This window comes from Macaca fascicularis, chromosome 8 (assembly GCF_037993035.2).
Source record: "Macaca fascicularis isolate 582-1 chromosome 8, T2T-MFA8v1.1".
Taxonomy (NCBI): Eukaryota; Metazoa; Chordata; class Mammalia; order Primates; family Cercopithecidae; genus Macaca; species Macaca fascicularis.
The window spans coordinates 142,867,069-142,890,875 of NC_088382.1; the positions used below are offsets into that span (position 1 = coordinate 142,867,069).

The window sequence follows — 23,807 nt, forward strand, 5'->3', positions numbered from 1 at the left end:
GGCTGGTCTGAAAGGGCCGTGAGTGTGAAAGACACACTAGAGTTCCCAGAATGAAAAAGGAATGCAAAATACCTGCTCAATAGTTTTTATAGAAGTGGTAATATTTCAGACATCTTGAGATAAATGTATTATTAAAATTAATTTCATCCACTTCTTTCCACTTTTGAAAATGAGGCCACCAGGAAATTAGAAGTAACATATCGGCTGACTTAAATTTCTGCTGGACGTGCTGCTTTGAAGCAAAGAATTCCAGAGATGAGGGGCTGGGGCCCCCTAGGTGTCAAGGATGGACAACCCCCCAGTGAAACAGCCATCCCTGCACTGTAATGTTTCACACACACAATCTCTCAGGGACAGAAAAAAGACACAAGCCGCTGCAAAGTTACAAATTTATTGGTCTGGAAATAAATACAAATATCTCATTAAGAAACTCCTCTGGAAAGACTTGTGCACAGTAGTTTCCCATCTGTACTCAGCCTCTCTTGCCCCGATCCCCGACTTTTCTGCGCAAGGCCAGGGAAGGCCTCCAAGGTCATGGGCGGCAGGTAACGAGTCATTGCCTCTCATGCCACCTGGAAGGCCGGACTACTCCCTTCTCCCAACCGCGGGGTCCCAGAAATCCTCGGGCCCCAGCGGCTGACTTACAATGTTCAATTCACTCTGACCAAACTTCCTATGAGAAAATCCACTGTGAGCCAAAATGAAAAGTACAAGGCAGTAGTACAGGAGCCTGGCAGCCGCGCTGGCTGCCCAGAAACGTCAGTGGTGCTGCCCCATTCGGCGAAAGGTTAGGGAGCAGGAAAAGAGGAAGCAGAAGAGGGAAGGAAAGTCCCATGGAATGCGTATTCCAGAATCCTTACATTTTCTCAGCCACCGCTCCCCACATGAGTTCCCACCCCCACCCCCACAAGAGTAAAGAGTTCTGAGGATCCAAGAACGTGACTCGGTCAGGTAGGTTCAGCTACTGAGTTCACGTTCTAGCCCAGCTGTCGAAGATTGAAAACTGGATGTAACCCAATCACACAAAATTCCTGGAACCAAGCTGGGATCCACAGAAATCACAACTGCACTGGATCCCAACACAACCACAAGGAATCCCTTACATTGAGTAACCCCAATTCCGCCCCCACCCCAGTGCTTCTACCCCGGCCTCTGAAAGGACACTCATCACAGCCAGGGCAGCTGTGGAATGTTTCCCTCCATTCCAAGGAATGCAAAACAAATCTAAATGATCTTCTCCCTGAACAAGAATCATCACTCGCTCACGTATCAGGGGTGGGAAGTTGGGCTGTGGAGAAGAGGCAGAAAGCAGAACTAAAGCCTTCAAAAACCATGATGTGCAACGTTTGCTGAAACATTTTTGTCTGTAAAGCCAGGAGATTTTGTTGCCTGCTTTTGCTGCACATTAAGAGGATGTTAGAAAAATCAAGCTTGTTTGCTTCTGCATTCAAAGCTTTCTAGATGCACCAACTTTAAAAATCTGTTTCTTCAAGTTAACTACATAGATTGGTTGTTCCAAATGCCTCTAGCCTCAACATAAATCCCACCTTTTCCCCCTTCCTGTTTTGCCTGTTTAAAAGAGGTCCCTGCACGTCACTGTTACCCCCCTCCCGAAATGAGAAAAGGATTTTGTTTCCGGAAACTGGATCAGTTTCTCCTCAGTTAAAGAGGAAACGGGAAGTGGGCGGCTGGCCTTCTGACCAGGCACCTGTTTGAACCAGGATGCTCAGGGCAGCCTAGGCTTGGCTTTTGTGAAGTGTGCGCTGCTACGTGTCTTGTTTTTGGCAGTTTGGTGTCTCTGAGGGAGGGGAGGAGAGTGGCAACTCACCACTGGTTAATAGAAGAGGATGCGAATGCAGAGATGCTTGCTTCCTTCCTTTGGTCCACTGCCACCCCGCCTTTGGAGAGGGCACCCACGTAATAGACCCCATTTGTCTCCACCAGAGCTCACTCTTACAAAATAAGCTTTGGATTAATACCGAGTTAGGCGCAGTGTGGCAGGCAGGGGGCGTAAAGGGGCTGGGGAGGAGGGGGCCGCTACAGAGATCAGAGTCCGGGGGTGGCGGCTGGGCAGGCCGCCTAGCAGGAGACCTCCATGGACTTGGGCCCAGCGTTGTTACCGGCGGCACCCGAGTTGGGGGTGATGTCCAGGTGGGCCCCCTCGCTGGTGTGGGAGCGGCTGCGGGTGCCCTCGCTGGTGTGGGAGCGGCTGCGGGTGCCCTCGCTGGTATGGGAGCGGCTGCGGGTGCCATCCAGAGAAGTGACGCTGGAACCAGAGGCTGTGCGGGACCGCATCAGGCGGGTCATGCTAGCCGAGGGCACTAGGGGGAGCAAGAAACAGCCAGTTAGAGGGCAGGAGACTGCCAGGTGAGGAGCCAGGCATGCCCATCCACCAGCCACATGCCCTTCTACATGCCAACCCCAGAGAAGCCTTGATCCCTGCAGCCATCCAGCTGCTGGGCCCCCGTCCTCTCCATGTCCACTCACAGAGACAGACGGCGAGGCCCAGATGAGGGGAAGAACTGCTGCACTCACACCATGAGTGACTTGAACCCAGATCTGGGTCTGCACCCCAATTCTGCCACCTCTTAAAAGCTGTGTAATTTTGAGAGTATCCCCCTGAGCCTCCCTGTTCCCATCTGTAAAGGGATGTTAATACCAACCCCTGGGATCAGCACCTGTGTGTACGCCCATGACCCCATGCTGTCCATGATCACTGCAGCAGGGAGGACACCTGGGGTCAGCCGGGCTCAGCCCTGCACATCACAGGTGGGGAAAGGGAGAGGGGCCACACGGCAAGTTCCTGGCAGGGCTATTCGTTGTCATCTCTCTTTCCCAAAGAAGCCTGTCAGCCCAGGTGCTAACAAGGGCGCTGTCTATTCTTTGGGATCTTCTCCAAGACCATTCTTGCGCATGGCACGTGCTGATGGGGTGAAATGAGGAAGAACAATCCTGGCCACCTGTACTGGATGGGACAGTGTCCTGCAAGATTCACACCCACCTGAAACTTCAGAAAGGAACCTTATTTGGAAATAGGGTCTTTGCATCTGTAATTAGTTAAGGATCTCGAGATGAAACCACCCTGGGTTGACAGGGAACCCTAAACCCAATGACCGTAATGCCCTTATAGAAACAGCACACAGGGACACGCAGGGGAGAAGTCCACGCAAAGACAGAGGCCGAGATTGGAGCGATGCAGCCACAAGCCATGTAAAGCCGAGGATTGCTGGGGCCATCAGCAGCCAGGAAGAGCCAGGGAAGGTTCTTTCACAGTGTTGTTGGAGGGAGCAAGGCCCTGCCCACAGCTTGATTTCGGACTTTAGGTCTCCTGAACTTTGAGAGAATGGATAGAATGATTTCTACTGTTTTCAGCCACCCAGTTTGTGATTTGTTAGGGCAGCTTTACGAAACTACTATCCCGCCCACCTGAAGCATCATTGCTAGGAGGCCACAAGCAGTCACAGCCATCAGCAACAGGGGCAGCTGATCCACACCAAGCATGCAGGGCTTATGTTATCTCCCTGATAGGCACAGGCAGGGGCTTTTGATGGCAGGCACTCCCAAAGAGAATTAATTGTTGCTGAACTATCTTAAAGAGCTAGTTTTGAATTCAGAAAGAATTGGGGTCAATGCCACATCCGCAGCTCACATACTTCTCTGAGCCCCTACTTCTCACCCACAAAACTGGGATTTCTACTGAGGAGGATGAGAAGAATACAGTAAGCACTGATGTCAGGTGTGCAAAGGGTTCATTAAGCCAGCCCCCTGCAGTGTGCAGGAGGCCAGTGGCCAGTTCCTTTCCTTCTCTTTGGCTGATGCCTTTGAGACCATAGCTCTTCCTGTTTTATTTCCCCCAAGACCTGCAGGAGGCTTTGGGTTTCTGGAAATAGATGCTGATTTGGGGAGAAAGATGAGGTCTAGCGTTCACTTCCTTTCTCTCCAGAACACACTCTCAAAGCAGAAATCCAAACCCTGGCGGGGCCAAGACAAACAGGAGTCACAATTCACACTGTGCAGGGTAAAGCAGGGCTGCCCCACGGCTCTCTCCATGGCTATCTCCAGTGACAGCCTTTGCCTGCAACTTCCGTCGGGGAAAGCAGGCTAGAAAGGCAGGAGCCCCACTGGCAGATAGCTTCTGTTGGAAGAGGGCACCTGGGGATGTGGATCCTGCCTGAGCCTGAGGCATGGAAATCAAACCTGCCAGCCCTGCCTTGCTAGAGCTAATCATGGCTGAGGCCAATGCTAGGACTGCAGTCAGCTTACCAAGCATACTCTTACTATCTACATGGGCAAACAGTTTAAGGAAAGGATAAAAGGGATCAGAAGTTCAATACCTTCCTAGTAAGGAAGGACACACAAATTATAGTTCCAAAACAGTAGGGTCAGAAGAGCCACTAGTCATGTCAGGGCCGGACTATGGCTGACAAGCCCACAGCACCGACTGGCTGCCGTTCAGCTGAGTTACAACTCGCCAGGGTCTGTCCTAGTCCTGGGACAGCACTTCTGGAAAAACAGGTTGTATGTGCCTAACAAACTATAACTGCAAAGTAAGAATTAGCGAGTCCCTGAATGATGCTTCCAATGTATCCTCCACTTCCCAAAGCTCATGACTTGAATGTGGCATGCTCCACCTTGAATATAAGCAACTTTGTTAGCCACTTCTACAGAGCTTTGCGGTCTTCAAAGAACTTCCACAGATCCACCTTCTACCCCCTGCTTAGATCCCCAAAGCCTCAGCTTCATCATTGATAAGATGGGCTAAGAATATGTCAAAGGAGTACTGTGATAGTTCAATGAGATAAAATCATGTGTTAGTAATCTTTCATCACTGACACCGTCTTCATCATCACTATAGGTGATGGTCTCTTAAAACTTGTGATCAAAATTTTAAAGACTGTTATTGTTTCACTGTTTGTCACTGTCTTGGTGCTTAAAGGGACAGACCTCATCCTAAACCTCCCAAAGCCCCTGGTGTGAAGCAACTTCTGTTCAACAAAGGAGGAAAAATGAGCCTCGCTGGTATAAATGAGAGGCTAGACCTTCCAGGCTGCCACGTGCCCTCCACACACCTAAATGTTTCTCCCCAGAAAGCCGAAGCTGGCCAGGGGGACACAGAATTGCTCATCCAAGCCTGGCTCAGGACAGAGCACTTCCAATTCCGACACGTGCCCTGACCCACTGCACACGAGGAATGCCATACTCACTGTATCCCATGCCCTGCACGAAGTACTTGAAGGCCTCAGCGAGCTTGGCTGGCTGCAAGAGACAAGGAGAGAAAATGCAGTCAGTTGCTGGGGACCCGATCACCCAAGGCCACGGGGTGTGTGCCTGTGGTTGCCTTCATTTGAGAGCTTGGCTCCAGACAAAAGCCATCACATGTTGACAGGACAAAACACAAAACTAAAAGGAAAACTATGGGATAATGATGGGACATTCACCCCACAGCTGTGGAACTTGGACAAGTTACATGATCTGTCTGAGCCAGTTTCTTCACCTCTAATACAGGGCAGAGTATCGCAGCTATTCCCATGTGTCTCCAGGGAGATTACATTCCACAAAGGAACATGTCTAACCCAGCATGTGGAACACAACAGCATCGCCATCGTGAGCCACTCCCCGTGCAAGGGGCTTTGCTGCATTTGATCATTTACTCCTGATAACCCTTTATGAGGTCAGTGCTACCTTAGATACATTTCATAGCTGAACAGGTTTGGAGAGGTAAATCCACTCAGGGTCCCACAAGAAGTAAGTGGTGGGTCCCGTAGATTAACCCAGGGCTCTCCAAACTCAAAACACTCGTTCTTGAGGCAAGTCACTATCAACCTCAATAGCAGGCTGGCTGAAAGAAGGGATGATGGATAGATGGATGGGTGGAAAGGAAAGGATGGATGGGATGATGAAACGAAGGGGAGGGGAGGGGAGGGGATAGGAGAGGAGGGAAGGGAAGGGAGGAAGGAAGGAAGGAAGGATAGATGGATTAAAAAAAGAATTGGTGGGCAGAAGGAAGGAAAAAAAGATAAATATGAACAAAAGAAGGACAAATAAAAGGAAGAAAGGATATGGAGAAGAATGAACGGATGATGGCTGGATGGTTCACCGGATGGGTAGACAAACCAATTAATTAACAACTCACTGGGTTACTTTAAGTGAACTGTGTATGGCACACTGAGACCACATCCAGTTCTACCAGTTCTCTCAGTTCATTTAATGTAAACTAGGAGGCGAATGCTCAAGTGTCACGGGCATACATGCAAGGCATATCTGTTCTTCAGTTAATTCCAACTGTTCTATCCAGAGCCCTGGGTCCTACTCTCCTGAGGCAGTGAGAGGGCACTGGTAGAGGCTGGGCTGACCCCCTCCCTGCTCTCCACCAACTCCTGCCAGGACTCCACAGAGAGCCAAGTGACATTTAAAAGAGCGGCTACGCTCAAATTGCCCTCTGGAATTTGTGTGACAGCGGAAGAAAGAGACAAGAGAAGCAGGTCAGGGCTGCGGGGAACAGGGACGCCTGTGTTCAAGATGATGAAGAGAACCAAGAACACAGGCTTGGGAATGAGAATTCCTGGGCCCAGTTTTAGCTCCAGTAATCACAGGCAATCTCTCTCAACTTTTGGCCTGTTTCCTCTTCTGTGACACTGGAATAAAATGCTTGCTCTTCCCACCTCTGAGGACTATTGCAAGGACCTAATTTAATCGAGGATGGGAAAACCCCTGTGTAAACATACACCCAACCCGCAAGGGCACAAGGACGACAGGAATTGCTCCTCCCTGCGCTGGTGTCCCCGAAGCCTGTGCTAGTTGAACTCTGAAGCTCTGAAAATTCTTTTAATTATGACCAGGGTTACATCTGTTCTCATTTTACGTAGAGAAAGGGAAAAAGGAGGAAGAAAGGAGGCAGGGCAGGTTTTGGACCAAAAAGATGACAGAAAACTCTACTTCATTTTAAGATAGAACACAAAACTATCAGGATATAAAATTATAAGACAACAGATTAGAAGTTTACTTATCAGGTTCATGAGATTCTTTATAGGAGAGGAAACTGAAGGGATCGGTTACGCAGCAAACACACTACGTTGATCACTGTGTTTATCTGTACATGTGCACACACATTTACACATGCACACAGACGTGTACACATGCACACCCACAAACACACATGCACGCACACACACACACACACACACGCACAATTTGGCTTCATCTCCTCCATGTCCCTCTGCTCTGGGCTGGAGCTTCTCGGAGCCCTTCACTCCAGCAGAAGCCCGTGGTCTTTGGGGCAGACACACCTAGATTCTGATCCATGATGACTAAGGTGTGTCTACTTGGCAAATCCCCCAACCTCGGTGAACCGCAGTATCAGCCACTCCACAGGGGTTGGCTCCTAGGGGATCAGAGTCCTCCTATATAGCACCTTTTCCCAACAGTCCACAAACTGTCATCCGATGTCACAGCAAGCCAATGAGGGAACAGGTGTCACAGAGGCACATGCACTCCACCCAGGGGGAGGCAACAGCTGGGTAATGCAAAAGCCAAGGTGGCACTCACCTGGGAGATCTGTGGGAGACCGCCACAGTCCGCCATCTAGGAGACAGGGAAGCTGGTTAGTGCCAAACACCACAGCCAAGGCCATCTGCACTAAGTTTGTTCTGAAAGGATGCCCATCTGCCCGCTGCCCTGCCCTGCCTTGTCCTGCCTTACAAAGTAGGAACAGGGTGGACTGTGGGTAGGGAGCATTCCAGCCCCACCAAGCAAGGTTGCTGGTGTCCCCGTGGCAACTATCACTTGCAGCTTACTATATGCCAGGCACTACACTAGGCCCTATAGATAATTTCACTCCATTCCCCAAGAACCATGGAAGGTACAGCTGTCCCATTTTACAGGCAGAAACTGGGCCAGAAAGAGCTTAAGGAACTCGCAAGGTTCCAGGCCAGGATCTGTCTGACTCGAAAGGGTTTGATAAAAAAGGCCCTTTTTATATATTCCCTTTGTTCCCTCAAAAGGAAGTGGTTGAATTTGGTCTTCGGGCCGGATTCAGCTCCTGACTGGTACCCTTCCTAAATGCTGGATGTTCAAAGTCCCTGTGAAATCACTGAACCTCAAGAGGCCACTGCAGCCTGTGAGAGCGTGCAGCCAGACTGGACGTGAGCAGAGCTGACGGCAAGGGAGCAGGGGGAGGCTGTGGGGAGGGTGGCCTGGGGTGAAATGGGGCTGGAGGAGTTCGTGGGAGTGGTGAGGCTTTGGGCATCCTACAGCCCAGGGCGCCTCAAGTCTGGACACCCAACACTAGCCACAAAGCGACACTGCCCTGGGGCAGCCCTCAGCTCACCCAGCACGCAGGGACAGGATGCCCAAACGTTCCCTCCAGGCGGGGCACTCAGCGCATTAGGCTGGTGCTGTGGAAGTCTCCAGAATCAGGCCTGAGTGAGTTCTGTTTCTGGATCTACCATCAAATCGGCCACCGGACCTCAGTCAGGCCACCCACCCTTTGCTGTAGGTTGTGGTTGAATTGTATCCCCCAGATAGACATATCTAAGTCCTAACCCCAGTACCTATCCATGTGGCCATACTTGGAAATAGGGTATTTGCAGGTACAATCAAGTTAAGATGAGGTCACATTGGTTTAGAGTGGACCCTAAATCTAATGGCTGAGGTTATTAAAAGAAGAAGGAAGTTTGGACACAGATGCAGTGATACAATAGGGAGTGCTGAGTGAGGACGGAGGCAGAGACTAGAGCAATGCATCTACCAGCTAAGGTGCACCACGTGTGGCCAGCTGCCACCAGAAGCTGGAAGAGGCAGGCAGCATCCTCCCCCAGTGCGGAGGGAGCACGGCCTTGCCCACACCCTGATTTCAGACTTTCAGCTTCCAAAACTAAAAGGGAATAAGTATCTGTTGCTTTAAGCCACCCATTTTGCGATACTTGTGACAGCCGCCCTCAAAGTACGGCATTATGCAAGCTTGACACCCAGCAGCTTCTAATCTTGCAATTTCCTTCTGAGGGAATCTTGAAAGAAAATCTATGTAAAGAGCCCAATACAGGAAAACAGCCTCCCACTCAATAAGTATCGGACACCCCCCACATGCCTTTCAAAGGCATTCTACTTCTATGGGGGAAGTTGAGGGCACGGTGACCTACAGATGCCACTTCCTTGTCCTTCCCCCAGTGCAAGGGAGCCGCTTCATCTCCACCCAGGTCCCTCCTAGACACCTGCCCCTGCAGGGGTGCACTTGGGCTGAGAGACCCCTCTGAAAGGTTCCCACTCTTGTGCTGCATCTCCGGGCGAGGCTGCCACAAACAGCCGGTGGTTTGCATTGTGCAATCAGTCATAACTGGCAAGGGACTGGTGGAGGTTGCTACAGACCCTCAAATCCAGCTGCGAGCGAGCTAGCACACCATGTGCTCAGATGAACTTGCTGGAGAAAGTCCTGATCTTCCCCAGCCGTGGGAGACGTCTCCTCCTATTGTGACAAGCAGAGCCCCTCTTGGAGGACTGTCCCGGCCCCAGCCTATGGAGGGCCCCTGCCAAGTCATCCCTGGTCTCTCTATCCCCAAAACCCTCAGACCAGCAGCCTGTTGATTCCTGCAGTCCCACAGAAAGATCCCTCATCTTTGCAGCCTCAGATCGCCAGTCGGCACCCAACATGTTCATAAACAGATGGATTAAATAATTCCCTCTATGGTTTCTGATCGTGTGCCTTGCCTTTTTCAAGCCTAACTCAATATTGCAGAAAACGTGAGTTTCTAAGAAATAACAAACACAAACCCCCGTTGTTTTGCCTGTACCTTGAGGAGAGTGGTCTTTGTGGGGTCCAATTTCGAGTTGCACTCCACCTGCACAAGAGGGAGGAAATCTGTTCATTCTTTACGTGAAGCCAAAGTCAAAACATCGCCCCCTTCCCTGCCACTCTGCCGCCGTCACCAGAAACTCCAGCATTTCTGCTGGCAAAGAAGAAAGTATGTGGGGTTTGGGATTCAGCAGATGTGGCTTTCAATCCAAGCCTTGCCATTACCAGCTGAGACAACTTGGATAAGTTATTTAACTTCTTTGGGCCTCAGTTTTCTCATCAATAAAATGGAGATAATATCTTTTTTCAAAGGGTTGTTATGAAGATTAGCTGAAATGTAAACAGTACTGCAGAAATATCTGCTAAATAAATATCCTTGTTTAACCAGCAGCTGCCAGAGATTCTACAGTTTTAACACTCCCAGATCTAACAACTATTCTTCATGTAAAACCACGCTGACCAAGCTGGTTTCTCTCTTCATTTTGTCAGTGACCCTCTCGAAAGGGGCATTCAGAATTGGGAAGAATATACACATGTAACCCACGATGTTCAAAATGCCTAAAGTAAAACTATCACCTCCCTTGATCTGAACAGTGTATCTCTATTGATGTATCCCATGATTATCTCCAGTTGGTCAGCCCGTAAGAAATTCATGGTTCGTTAAGGCATGCCAAGTATTTACTACATGAACATTTGCAAGTGTCACTCTGAAGATCTCTGCACAAGGTCTGGCAGTACTGCAGGACTCTGATCCATAGCCCCTAAGTCTTCCATCTCCCCAGCTGTGGGGTTGTCTGAAAGGTAGAGTCCTCTCTTTGCTGCCACAAAGTTTCAGGTGGGAGTTAAGGGGTGAAAGGAGTCAGGAAGCTTTGCTAAGCCCTGCCTCCCAGTGCCTCTCACCTGCCAGCTCATCAGGCACCAATCAGTTTGGAAAGATCCATCTGCTTCCCAAGTAAGAGGCGAGTCTCCTGGCCAGGAAGCCAAGTGGCAAACATGCCCATATAAACAAGCCAATGGGACACAGATCAGAGGGTGAGGGGACCTGGGAGAGGAGACACTGCCAGGCAACTAGGGCTGGCAGCCACCAGGGAAACAGACTAGTGGCTGGGCCCTCTGCCCAAAGGCCAACATGGCATTTCAGAGAAACATCACCTGCCCTGATGGGGCAGAGGAGAGAAGGGGCAGGCAGGGCCACTTCAACAAAGTCAACCAGACTTTGCCTGTTGAATTAAACACAGAAACCAGCTGTGATTTCTACATACCACGGCATCCACCGCAGGCGAGCTGTCCCCAACCACCAACAGAGCAGGGCACCTGGGGTCAGGGACAGAGCGGAGAATTAGCACAAGGTTCCTTTAAAGACTGTCCCACTCCCAGGCCTGTCAGGCCGGGGCCTACATTCTAAAACAATGTCATTTCGGTTTCCCCAACACCCTTTGCTCTTTTACTTCATTCTCCTTTGATCTTAGGATAAAATTGGTTACCAGTCCTTCACAACTTAGTATGAATTTCAGCCAGGGAACTTCTGTGCCCCAGTGCTTTTATTTTAAAGCATCTTCTCAAGTATGGATGAGCAGGACTTAGCTGGTAATCAAGACCAAAACGAGAACAGCATGAAGGACAAAGGCAATGACGTGCCAGGTTCCCAAGTGTCACAGAACGCGGCACACTCAGCCACAAAAAGACACCATCATTACTGGTGGAAACCCAGTTAGTTCTGCCCACGACTGTCTTTTCCTCCTAGACATACAGAGCACTGTAAGACTGGGTCCTGTGCTATCCACCCCTAGGCTTCATGGAACAAAGCCTCACAGTTATTGATGTAGTAGGTGCTTAATAAATGCTGTCCCAAGCACAATCAACAATCTTTCTCCAAGATCAAAGGCCTATGTTGTGGAGACACCCTAGAAACTGATGCCACCAGCACAGGGAGAAGTCCAGGTCAGACTGTGTAACACCCAGTCTCTGGGTGGAATATACCCAGGTCTCACTGACACAACGTCCTGCCACACTCAGAAAGAAGGCCCTGCCAGCAAGGCCACCTTTACAGGCGGCAGCCCCGACTGCAAGTGCTGGGCGAGAGAAAAGCCACTCACTGCAGGGTGACTGTGTGGGTTCCCGGCATTGGTCGCTCAATCTCCAGGTCACGCCGGCTGCAGGAAACACATGCATCATTAGCATGAGCGCTCTTCCCCTGGAGAAAGCTCCCACTCCCATCCAGCCAAGCCCAGGAGGTCCTGCCAGCGGCCATTCAGGCAAACCATCCACATCCCCAACTTGCGAGAGGCCCTGTGGCTTTCAGCACTCCACACCCTCTTGGTGTCCACAGACCTGGTTAGAGGGACAGCAGGACCCATGCAATTCAAGCAGAGTCCCCCTCATTTTGTCACAAATATTTGTGTGGCTTTTTTTTTCCAGGAGTAGATGTCAGGTCTTCCACCACAGAGGGCCCCTGCCTTCCCTGCTCCCCTAGTCAGAGCCCCCACCTGACAGAGGGGCCACCTCCCAAATGTTCTCGCAGCCTCTTAAGTCCCAGCCTCACCAACTCTGAGTCCTCTATAAAGCACCCAAATGATCTCTTTAAAACTCAGGCCTCATCTTTCCATTCCCTGTCTCAAACCCTGTGGTGGTTTCCCACTGCACTAGTGTGAGGCCCAGTGCAGGCCCGGCCCAGTGCCGACCACCCTCCCTGCACGCACTCACCCACCCTTTCTGCTATCTTGCAGCTCCCAACATGAGAAGCTCTTTCCCAGCTCACAGCCTGGAGTTAGACAAGCAGGATCCAAATCATGCTCTGCCACTTTCTAGCTGTGTGGCCTTGGGGAGAACACAGGACCTCTCTGCGCCTTTGCTTCCTCAACAGGAAATGACAATACTACCAGGACCCTCAGAGTGGGATTTTGAGAGGGGTCCGTTCATTACTGTGCTATCTGTGCAGGCAAGTTAAAAGTGTGGAGTCTGCAGGTTGTGCTGGTCTCCTGTGTCTCCAGCACCCAGACGAATGCCTGCCTCACTCCAGTTCTCAGGAAGTGTTTGCTAAGTGAACGCACAGCCTGGCTTCTGTTTCTTCAGTCACACAGTGAGATGAGGGCAGGATTGTAAAAGGAGGCAAATACTAAGCTCTGTTACAAATGTTCATGTCAAGAAGTCACGTTACTAACATTTGAGCAGAGATAAACACTATGAGGCTTCTTTCTAGCTCCTGTTTTGGGAGCGTGGCAGAGCCAGCTCAGCAGGTTGAGTGAGCTCTCTGGAAGATTACAGAGTCTCTGGCTGACACCACTGGCCCTGAGCTCTCTCCTCCCCTAGCTGAGCTCCAGATAAGCACCTAGTGCTGGTGGAGGGGACCACGCCTTAGGCAAAGGCCGTGTTCAGGTCCTCCTTATCCTTGGAATGACAAACTCCCAGAAGCCTGCCTGGATTATTCCCAGCCTCCAAGAGTGCTTTGCTGCTCTCTCACTTAGCTCTTCTTACATTTGGCCTTTTGTGGACGTCAGCAGTGGGCACACACATTTACGCTCAACCCTCTGAGTGTGCGACTGCGTCCCTCTCACGTCTGCACCCCCAGTGGTGTGGCATGTTTGTTCAGATCCCTGCAAGATGAGCTGAACTCCAGGAACCAGCTTACAGGCCAGGTGTCCTCCTGGGGACACCTGTCCTATGAATCTATTTGCTCAAACTCTTAGAGCCTACCTCTTCCACTCATTTTATACCCTCCCTCTCACCTGCCCCATATTTCGGAACTACAGAAGACACCTCATAAATAGAAATAGCACCTCATAAATAACAACATCCCGATACCTGTTGTAGGCGTTGATGAACAGGTGCAGGTTGCCAGGGTTCATGTCATTCACGATGTGCTGGCGGTAGGTGTGGACCACCTCCACGTTACTGTGCATTTCTTCCTGCATTTAGAGAGGTGAGAAGATGGTCCTCATTGCACTGTGGCCCTGGGCTGGTCACTACTCTCTCGTTCTCCAGGTTATTTGGATACAAAATAAAGATAATAATGCCTAATCCACAAGACAGCGACGGACCAAAAAAAAAAAAAAAAAAAAACCGTTTGGGAAAGCAGCACACCCACCAGGGTGCAGACAGTGCTTTCACTATCCGCTGGGAGCAGGAAAGACACCCCATCCTGGAAGGGCCACACCCCACCCTTCCAAACCCATTAATTAGGAAGTTTCAATCTGAAGTCAGACACCCTGGATCTAGAACTTAGCTTCATCACTGCCCTGTTCGTGGGCAAATCTTTTAACCTTTCTGAGCCTCACGTCTCTCTATAAAAATAAAGGGAAGAGAGAGTGTTGCCTACACTTCCCTAGGTTATAGGACTTAATGGAGGTTGTGTTCTCACCTCTACCAACAGTAACAATTGGATGCAAATGTTAGTAATTATTTTCCAATAGAAAGAGTTGAAAAGAAGTTTTTCATGCTTCAAAAGCAAAACCAACTCATGCAACAGGAAGTTGCTGAAAAGAAGGGCAACTGCAACTCCCACCATGGCCAACCAGAGCCTTGGGGAAGTCGGCCTCAGCCTCCCGTCTCTGGGTGCTTTTTGAATGTCATTTGTGACCAACAACTTGTTTGCTCTGTTTCTCATTTGTACGAGGGCAGACACTGGAGGTTTCACACAGGGGTCTGATGTGACCAGTGGCAACCCGATGAGAAGTTGGAGTTGGGGGTCAAAGAAAGCCAGTGTCAAGCTTGAGCTGCGTCCAACAGCCCAGGATCATTTAGAGAGCAAGGAGGTCAACTGGCCACTAAGAGCAAACTCTGGAAAAGATAGTCAGGAATGATGCTGGGATTTCAGATCAAAACCAACTGTAGTGATCTAGGGGCACCCTTAGACATTATGGCCAGACCAACCAGTCTCCAAATAACTTGGGGTACAATCAGATCAGATGCTCAACGCTATGTGTGACATCCCTTCTCCAGTGAAACAGAAACAGTGGCTGTGAATTTTTCCCCAATTCCTATCAGTTTCAGATTACACACTCAGGACAGGGAAAATGTATCACACGCACTGTGGAATGAATCGTAAAAGGGGAAAGAGGACTCTGGTGAGCTAAGCCGTGGCCCTCAGAAGATATGTCCATGTCAAATCTCTTGAACTTGGGAATGCAAACTTGCTGGGAAAATTTTTTGCAGGTATAATTAATTAAGGATCTTGATATGAGATCATCCTGGATTACATGAGCTGGGATGAAGTCCATTGGAAAGTATCCTTAAAAGAGAAAGGAGAGGGAGAATTGAAATAGACACAGAGGAGAAGACCATGTGAAGACAGAGGCACAGAGCGGCCTGAGCAGCCACTAGCCAAGGAATGCTGACAACGACCTGGAGCAGTAAGAAGCCAGGACGAATTTCCCCTAGAGCCTGGGGCAGAGGGGCGGCCCTGCCAGCACTTGATGCCAGAGTTCTAGACTCAGAGCTGTGAGAGAATACACTTTTGTTTTTCGTGTGTGTGTGTGTGTGTGTGTGTGTGTGTGTGTGTGTGTGTGTGTGTTTTGAGACAGAGTCTCCCTCTGTCTCACCCAGGCTGGAGTGCAATGGTGCAATCTCAGCTCACTGCAGCCTCTGCCTCCCAGGTTCAAGTGATTCTCCTATCTCAGCCTCCCGAGTAGCTGAGATTACAGGTGCCCACTACACCCTGTTAATTTTGTATTTTTAGTAGAGACAGGGTTTCACCATGTTGGCCAGGCTCATCTCGAACTCCTGACCTCAGGTGATCCACTCGCCTCGGCCTCCCAAAATGCTGGGATTATAGATGTGAGCCACCGCACTCAGCCCACTTTCATTGTTCTAAGCCATCCTGTTTGTGGTAATTTGTTACAGAAGCCACAGGAAACCAACACAACGGGCAAACCCGGCAGTTGTACCCGCCAACTCCAGAGTGCAGCCTCTGTTCCCTAGTACGCTCGCCAACTCCAGAGTGGGGCCTCTGTTCCCCTCAAACACTCGCCAACTCCAGAGTGGGGCCTCTGTTCCCCTCAAACACTCGCCAACTCCAGAGCGGGGCCTCTGTTCCCCTCGTACACTCGCCAGCTCCAGAGTGGGGCCTCTGTTCCCCTCAAACACTCGCCAACTCCAGAGTGGGGCCTCTGTTCCCCTCAAACACTCGCCAACTCCAGAGTGGGGCCTCTGTTCCCCTCAAACACTCGCCAACTCCAGAGTGGGGCCTCTGTTCCCCTCAAACACTCGCCAACTCCAGAGTGGGGCCTCTGTTCCCCTCAAACACTCGCCAACTCCAGAGTGGGGCCTCTGTTCCCCTCAAACACTCGCCAACTCCAGAGTGGGGCCTCTGTTCCCCTCAAACACTCGCCAACTCCAGAGTGGGGCCTCTGTTCCCCTCAAACACTCGCCAACTCCAGAGTGGGGCCTCTGTTCCCCTCGTACACTCGCCAGCTCCAGAGTGGGGCCTCTGTTCCCCTCAAACACTCGCCAACTCCAGAGTGGGGCCTCTGTTCCCCTCAAACACTCGCCAACTCCAGAGTGGGGCCTCTGTTCCCCTCAAACACTCGCCAACTCCAGAGTGGGGCCTCTGTTCCCCTCAAACACTCGCCAACTCCAGAGTGGGGCCTCTGTTCCCCTCAAACACTCGCCAACTCCAGAGTGGGGCCTCTGTTCCCCTCAAACACTCGCCAACTCCAGAGTGGGGCCTCTGTTCCCCTCAAACACTCGCCAACTCCAGAGTGGGGCCTCTGTTCCCCTCAAACACTCGCCAACTCCAGAGTGGGGCCTCTGTTCCCCTCAAACACTCGCCAACTCCAGAGTGGGGCCTCTGTTCCCCTCAAACACTCGCCAACTCCAGAGTGGGGCCTCTGTTCCCCTCAAACACTCGCCAACTCCAGAGTGGGGCCTCTGTTCCCCTCAAACACTCGCCAACTCCAGAGTGCGGCCTCAGTATGCTCGCCAACTCCAGAGTGGGGCGTCTGTTTCCCTCGTACGCTCGCCAACTCCAGAGTGGGGCCTCTGTTCCCCTCAAACACTCGCCAACTCCAGAGTGGGGCCTCTGTTCCCCTCAAACACTCGCCAACTCCAGAGTGGGGCCTCTGTTCCCCTCAAACACTCGCCAACTCCAGAGTGCGGCCTCAGTATGCTCGCCAACTCCAGAGTGGGGCGTCTGTTTCCCTCGTACGCTCGCCAACTCCAGAGTGGGGCCTCTGTTTCCCTCAAACACTCGCCAACTCCAGAGTGGGGACCTGTTTCCCCAGGACTCATGAGAGTGTCAGATGGTCACACGTTAGCTCAGAAGCAGACACTGGTATATAAGCAAATGGTATATAAGCAAATCAGGTCACTGCAATTTCAGGCAACCAAGGGGTTTTCCAGACCCGGGCTTGAAACCAAGCCCATGGCATACGCTTCCCGAAGACAGCTGGCCCCAGCTAGAGACACAAAACCAATGTCTGGGGCCAGGTAGGCTGGGCTGATAAGATGACAACCGCTCACTTCTAGCACGCTGCGAGGGGCTTGGCTCACTCCCCCTCAGTGGCATGACTCTGCAGAAGAGCAGCTCATCTAAGAGCCAGGCAGCAGCGCAGGCAGCCACCATCCTGCTGTGGTTGCCAGAATGAAGCCAGATTCATAGACACAAACACTGGCCCCACCTCTCCCCGGCAGAGACCCTACACAAGTCACTCAACCTCTCTGGTCTGTTTCCTCTTCCATAAACTGGGAATGAGAACAGAATTCATCACACAGGTCACAGAGCACCTGGGTGGAATCCTAGTCCTATAGCTAATACTTGTGAGGCTTTTAGGACTGAGTCCAGCACACAGCTAACTCCACGGACACGTTTGCTATAGACCAGATTTAGAACAGCCCAGAACTGGAAACAACCCAAAGGTCTATCAGCAGGTGAATGGAAAAACAAACTGTTGCACATACATAAAAGGGAGTATACTTCTCAGCACTAAAAAGGAATACACTGTTTTTTAAGAGACAGGGTCTCTCTGTCGCCTAGGCAGAATACAGGGGGCAATCATAGCTCACTGCTCACTGTAACCTCAAACTCCTGGGCTCAAGCGCTCCTCCTGCCTCAGCCTCCCAAGCAGCTAGGACTATAGGCATGCACCACCATGTCTGGCCAATTTTTAATTTTTTTGTAGAGACAAGGTGTCGCTATGTTGCCCAGGCTGGTCTTGAACTCCTGTGCTCAAGCAATCCTCCTGCCATGGCCTCCCAAAGTGCTGGGATGACAGGAATGAGCACTGCACCCAGACTAGGAATAAACTATTGATCCACTCATTAACATGGACAAATCTCAAAATGGTTACGCTGAGTGAAAGAAGCCAGACCAAAAAAAAAGAGTACATACTATATAATGCCATTTATATAAAAATCTAGGAATTGCAAAGCAATCTATAAGGGCCAATGCAGAACCAAGTTGCCTGAGGAGGAGGGAGAAGAGGATTATCAAGGGGCACAAGGAAACTCTTGGGGTGATGGAGACGTTATTCTGATGACAGTGATGGTTTTACAAATGTATATACATGTCAAATTTAGCAAATTCTGCCCTTTAAATATGTGCAGTTAATGTACTTCAATCAGCCGTTTTTAAAAGACACATATAAAAAGAGAGAGAATGAATGACTTGTTGCTTATGAATGAATAATGTCACATTATCTCACGAGCACCAGCTCGGCGGCCCCCAGTCGATTGTGTCTTGTTCTCTCCACCCCCACATGGGGCCCGGTGCTGAGCACCACACAACGCATTGCTCAGCAGGAACAGCAGAATGCCAGACCACACAACTCACCTTCCCAAAGAGGTGGGACACCACCATGTCTGGCAGGGCTTGGGTCCATCCGGAGATCTAGGGAGGAGTAAAGTGGGTGGATTAGAAACCAGGAGCTAACAGTAGTGAACAAAGTCAGCAAAACCCCACTTCCCCGGGGGGACAGTGGCATTGCCAGACTCCCCTCTGCATGCAGGCCTCAAGGACATCCCCGTGATAAAAACTCAGTTCCTGTCTCCAGTTCCCTCCTGGACCTGACCCCCCACATGCAGGGCCTGGGACTACATCCAATTCCTTATTTTCAGAGGCCCATGCACAAGAAATCCAGAGCAAATGAGCACTGAATAAAGATCCAGCTACTGCTAGCTTACCCTGCTCAAAACATTCACCAAGTCTTCAGCAAAGAGGGCCGTCCATTCACCTCTTCCAAAAACACACTGAACTCCCCCGTCTACGCCCCCGGATATGCTTGGCTCCCAACTGTCCCTCTCTCTCATCTCCAAGCCAGTTTCCCCTTTCTAAGTATACTGACATTACCAAAGACACTGACAATCTTCTTTTTCCTACCTCTCCCCAGTGACTAGGTTTGCAGCAGGAGCTCTATAAATGGTAGGATACAGCAGGAGCTCCATAAATGCGTGCTGACCAAAGCATTGAGCAAAAATAAGCAGCAGAGAAGCTCTAGACCTAAGGGTCTTTGGCTGGCCCTTGCCTGCCACAGCCCAGCTGTGTGGCACTGGGCAGTGTGCACACCTCTGGGTCTCAGACTTCTAATCTGGAAATGGGAGTGCCAGGAACTTAAAGGCTACAAAGTCAAGGTGAGGAGTGCAAGAAGTAACTGCACATATCACAGTGTCTAATACCAATGCCTGGTACTCAGAAGGCTGGGGTTGAAAAGGAAGGGAATACTACAGCTATTAAAGCCCTGCAGACCTTCCCCAGGCTTCACATTAGCCAGTGGTCGACATTGCCAGACCTTCGAGTCTGGCTCAGAACAGGGATCATGAAGCACGGCGGGTGGACTGGAATGTCACTTCCTTTGCTGGAAAATCAAATGAAAAACAGAAGCGTGTTCCACTCCCGAATGTCATATAGGCAGGAGGGAAGGGCTCCTGCATTCTGGAGGAATGTTCAAAGAACAAACACAAAATCACAGTGGCTAGGACAGGGCGGGGGATGGAGCAAGAGGCACGGCCCCTTCAAACCCTCAGTCCCTGGCAGCCTCCCAAAATTTGGCAAAACTGCACTTGCAAAATGAAAAGCTGAGATCACCTCAGCTTTGTCCTATTTCAACTGGAATGACCTGCCCATCTCCTCGGCAAACACTGAGGCCTTTACAGGGCAAAAAACCAAAAATAAACACCACAATGACAATTTTTAAAAGATAAACAAGGAACCTTAGGACACCAGCCAGGGCAGAGCTTCCCAAGACAGCACAGGCCCCTTTTCCTCCAGGCAGCCCAACCTGCTGGCCAGGCCTGCCTGTCTCCCACCCCGGACAGGAGCCCCAGGGGCAAGGATGGTCAGATCCACGAACCACGAAGTCAAAGCAAGCTGCATCCAGTCCCCATTCTACTGTCTAGCTTTATGTGGCCCTGGACAATCCCCTTAGCCACACCGAGTCCTCACTTCTGAAACGGTGATAAAAATTCTCACCTCCTAGAGTTACTATGAAGATTAACTGCGGTAATGCACACATAGCAATGTAGAATGAAACTAGCACATGGTAAACTCTCAATCTACGTTAGCTAATTATTATCGTAAAATTTTGTGGCACACTAAATATACATTTATTTTTCTTTAATAATATGTGAATGAATTCCTAAGATTAGAGGCTTTTGTCTTGTTCATCTCAAGAAGTTTTGTTCTTCAAGATGCTCAGCATCTTGACCAAAGCCTGGCACAAGTTAGGTACCCAGCTAATACTCATTAACCCAAGCAATGCTTATCCAAGCTGGCTCAGGGACCTGCATCCCAGTGCTTTCCCTGGCTTAGACAGCTTGGTGGTATTTAAGTCTTCTGAATGGCAAACGGCTGAGGTCATGTGTACTGTTCTAAGCAAAGCAGAGGGAACTGGAGTGGGCAGTAGAGGGTAGCGGAGGAGTGGGTAAAGAGAGAGCTCGTAGCTCCAGGGCTCCCCCAGCCAGAGGCTGTGTGCACCTGTCCCTCTGCCTGCAGGGACTCCGCCTGCCTGACAGGCCCCCACCTCACCTTGGAGGCGGCCCAGTCCATCCAGCCTTCCGCACAAGGGTTCACGTTGATAAGGACGAGGCCCTCCACCATCTCAGGGTTGTTTAGCTGCGATTCAAGACACAAAGTGAGACAGACATCCCAGCAATCTGAAACACTAGGAACTTTCCAAGGCAAACCGAAGCTTGAGAGAAGTGCCCAGAAAAAGGCAGTGTGGGCAGCAGAGCAGGCTGCTGCTCCCTGGCCCCACCCCATGCAAAACTGAGGTTCCAGCACAGCAGACACGGGATCGGGTCCTAGAGAGAGTGGGAAGGAGAAAGAGGAAGTGCAAAAGAAGTAGGAAGCCCGCTGCGTTGCAGACCTGCCTTGGGCAAGTCACTTCAACCCATGGAGGCTCAGCTTCCCCACCTGTCAAATGCGTGTAATACACCATCAACCTCATCAATCAAACAGGGTACACAAATGCTCTCTAGCTGTGGCAGTAACAACTGTATTACTTCCAGAATATATAAACACACACACACACACACAGAGTTATGCATCGCTGAATAACAGGGATACTTTTGAGAAAATTCATCATTAGGAGATTTTGTCATCATGTGAAGATCTCAGAGTGTACTTACACACACTAGATGGTATAGTCTACAACTCACCAAGGCTGTACAGTACAGCCCATTGCTCCTAGGTTTGCTGTACAAACCTGTATGGCAAGTGACGCTACCGAATACTGCAGGGAATTGCATCATGATGCTAAATATTGATGTATCTAAGCAAATCTAAACATAAAAATGGTACAGTAAAAATGGATCATTATAATCCTATGGACCCACTGTCAAATATGCAGTCTGTCATTGACCGAAATGTCATTATGTGACGCAGATACATATAGATATAGATATGTACACCTGGGGTTCAGTTGAGACATTTTTTAATTTGCTGAGAGTCTATATGGCCAGACCATTTTGTATTCATGTCAGCATTTCTTTCTTTTTTTTTTTTTTTGTAAAATGGATGTTGTAGAATCATGTCAGTATTCCTAACCTCTAGCAAAGCCCAGCAAATCATAGGCAGTCAAAATACCTATGGATGAACAAAATGAGTATTGTTGCATTCTTACATAATTGCTTGGTGAGGATACAAAGGAACAGTGGCTTCTGACCTGAGCCCAGAGAAATAACAATGACAACTGTCATGAAAACTTCCTGTGTCTGATTCCAGTTTGGAATCAGTTACGAACCAGGAGTACCCTGACTGCAAAAACCTGTAGAGCTGTTAAAAAGCAGTGTCATAGCAGAGTACTCAGTGAGCACGGAGCGTCCTCACTAGATGGCTAAGCAGACAAAGTCAATGACAAAAGAATGTGTCCAGTACCACTCAAGAGTGGAGGAAGAGAAAAGGCTGAGTATATACATATATATACACACACACACACATATATATGTGTATATATATGAGTACTCACGTGTCTCTCACACACACACACACACACACACACACAAAAAAAAAACTGTGGAGCATACGGGTCATTTCTTTTTCCCTTTTGGGTTTCCAATGCTTTTTCCAAATGTCTTCCTTCATCTTAAAATGTTATTTAAAATGCGATTTTCAAAAAAATGCCAAAGCACTCACAGCAAATCGAGTTAGGATGTAGGCGCCTGCTCCTGTTCCCATGCCAATAATGCTTTTCAGCCTGGAAACAGAAATACAAATGCATGTCACACAAGGCGAGAGTGACAGGAGCCCCCAAGGACCCACTTAGCACTTCCTGAGGGTGACCGCCTGGCTAGGCAATGCGGGAGCATGCTGCCGTGACTGCCTGCACAGCCCTGAGGTTACCGTGCTTTAGGACTGGACAGAGACCGCGCCCTTGGAGAGCCGCGCCCCTTATCCTCACTTCCCTCCTGGCCGCCACCCAGGCTCTGAGAGACCGTCTGACATTTCGGGAAAGCCCGTTACGGCATCATTTCTTCCCACTCTTAAGCTTTATTTTGGATTCTAAAACTTGGAATGAAAACAAATTGAGCAAGAACCATGAAGTTATCATTATTTGAAGGGCTCAAGACAGAGATGAACACTGGAAAAATGAGGGTGTGGAGAGAAAAGCTAAGGTCTCAGGCGACTCCATTCCAGAACATTCCATGGGAAAGAGAAGGGAATGGAAGAACAGGAGGCAAGAGCAAATGGGTGGGGCGGCTGCCATCACACAACATAACATTCATGCAAGAGGAAAACTGAAGTTACAGGAGGCAGACTAGAGCTCAGAGACTGTGTGAAGAACAGTGTTCACAGAGTGACAAGCTAATTTCTTGCCTCATCTTTAAACTGCAACCTTAATTTTAGTGGTCAGTCCTGATCAAAGCCAAGGGGCAGGAAGACGCTAGAAGCCAGGCTTCTCTGCAAATGGAGGAGGAGCTGATCCCTCGCTCTTACCCAAACTGTTGAAGGACTCCAGGAAGCATTTCAGCCAGCTGATCCATGGAGGGGTACATGTACCTGGGGATGACACAGAGAGGCCATTAGTGAGCGCCCAGAGAGAAACGGGTAATCGAAACAGGGACACGCTTGAAGGGCGGGGCCATGCAACAGACTGCCCCATGCACATAGACCCCCCAGTCTAGTCCCTTCCCATCCTCCTTCCAAGACCCTTGCAGCACACCCTAACTATCAATTGCTTCCTATGCGCCAGGTCCCATGGATGCATTTTGGGGCATTATTAGCTCATTCAGTTCTCACAATAACTCTAGAAGGCTGCTAGGATTTTCCCCCCAGCAAGATTATAAATATCACTGAGGCTGAGAGATGAGCCACTTGGCCTCACGAGAACAGTAGATGGTTAGCCAGAAACATGTCCTCACTGGGTTTGTCTGGTTTTGGGTCTAGAGTGTTGCAGAAACTGACTAGAAGGCATTTCACAAATTCCAACCTCAGGGAGAAGGAATTAGATCAGGCATGAATGAGTTCCATCCGCAAAGGAGTGACTGATGCTCACACATGCCGGGCTCTTGGTGAGGCAATGGCAGGGGCCTGTGAGCAAAGCAGAGGCAAACCAGGACAGGAGCCAGCCCTCAAGTCAACAGAAACAGGGGG

General features: G+C 50.0%; 1 protein-coding gene across 4 annotated transcripts in view; it reads right to left on the reverse strand.

The window, feature by feature from the left end:
* Positions 1 to 375: 375 nt before the first annotated feature.
* NDRG1 (N-myc downstream regulated 1) overlaps positions 376 to 23,807 on the reverse strand; it is a 61,038-nt gene continuing 37,606 nt past the window's right edge. For all 4 annotated transcript variants that reach the window (XM_005564120.4, XM_005564119.3, XM_065519653.1 and 1 more), the window contains 11 exons: positions 23,151 to 23,213; positions 22,350 to 22,410; positions 20,742 to 20,828; positions 18,552 to 18,608; positions 13,589 to 13,692; positions 11,884 to 11,940; positions 11,050 to 11,101; positions 9,786 to 9,833; positions 7,546 to 7,581; positions 5,205 to 5,256; positions 376 to 2,321 (listed from right to left, as the gene is read on the reverse strand). In XM_005564120.4, coding sequence (XP_005564177.1) covers positions 2,080 to 2,321; positions 5,205 to 5,256; positions 7,546 to 7,581; positions 9,786 to 9,833; positions 11,050 to 11,101; positions 11,884 to 11,940; positions 13,589 to 13,692; positions 18,552 to 18,608; positions 20,742 to 20,828; positions 22,350 to 22,410; positions 23,151 to 23,213 — 859 coding nt within the window. In that variant the 3' untranslated portion in view covers positions 376 to 2,079. The remainder of the gene's footprint in view (positions 2,322 to 5,204; positions 5,257 to 7,545; positions 7,582 to 9,785; positions 9,834 to 11,049; positions 11,102 to 11,883; positions 11,941 to 13,588; positions 13,693 to 18,551; positions 18,609 to 20,741; positions 20,829 to 22,349; positions 22,411 to 23,150; positions 23,214 to 23,807) is intronic.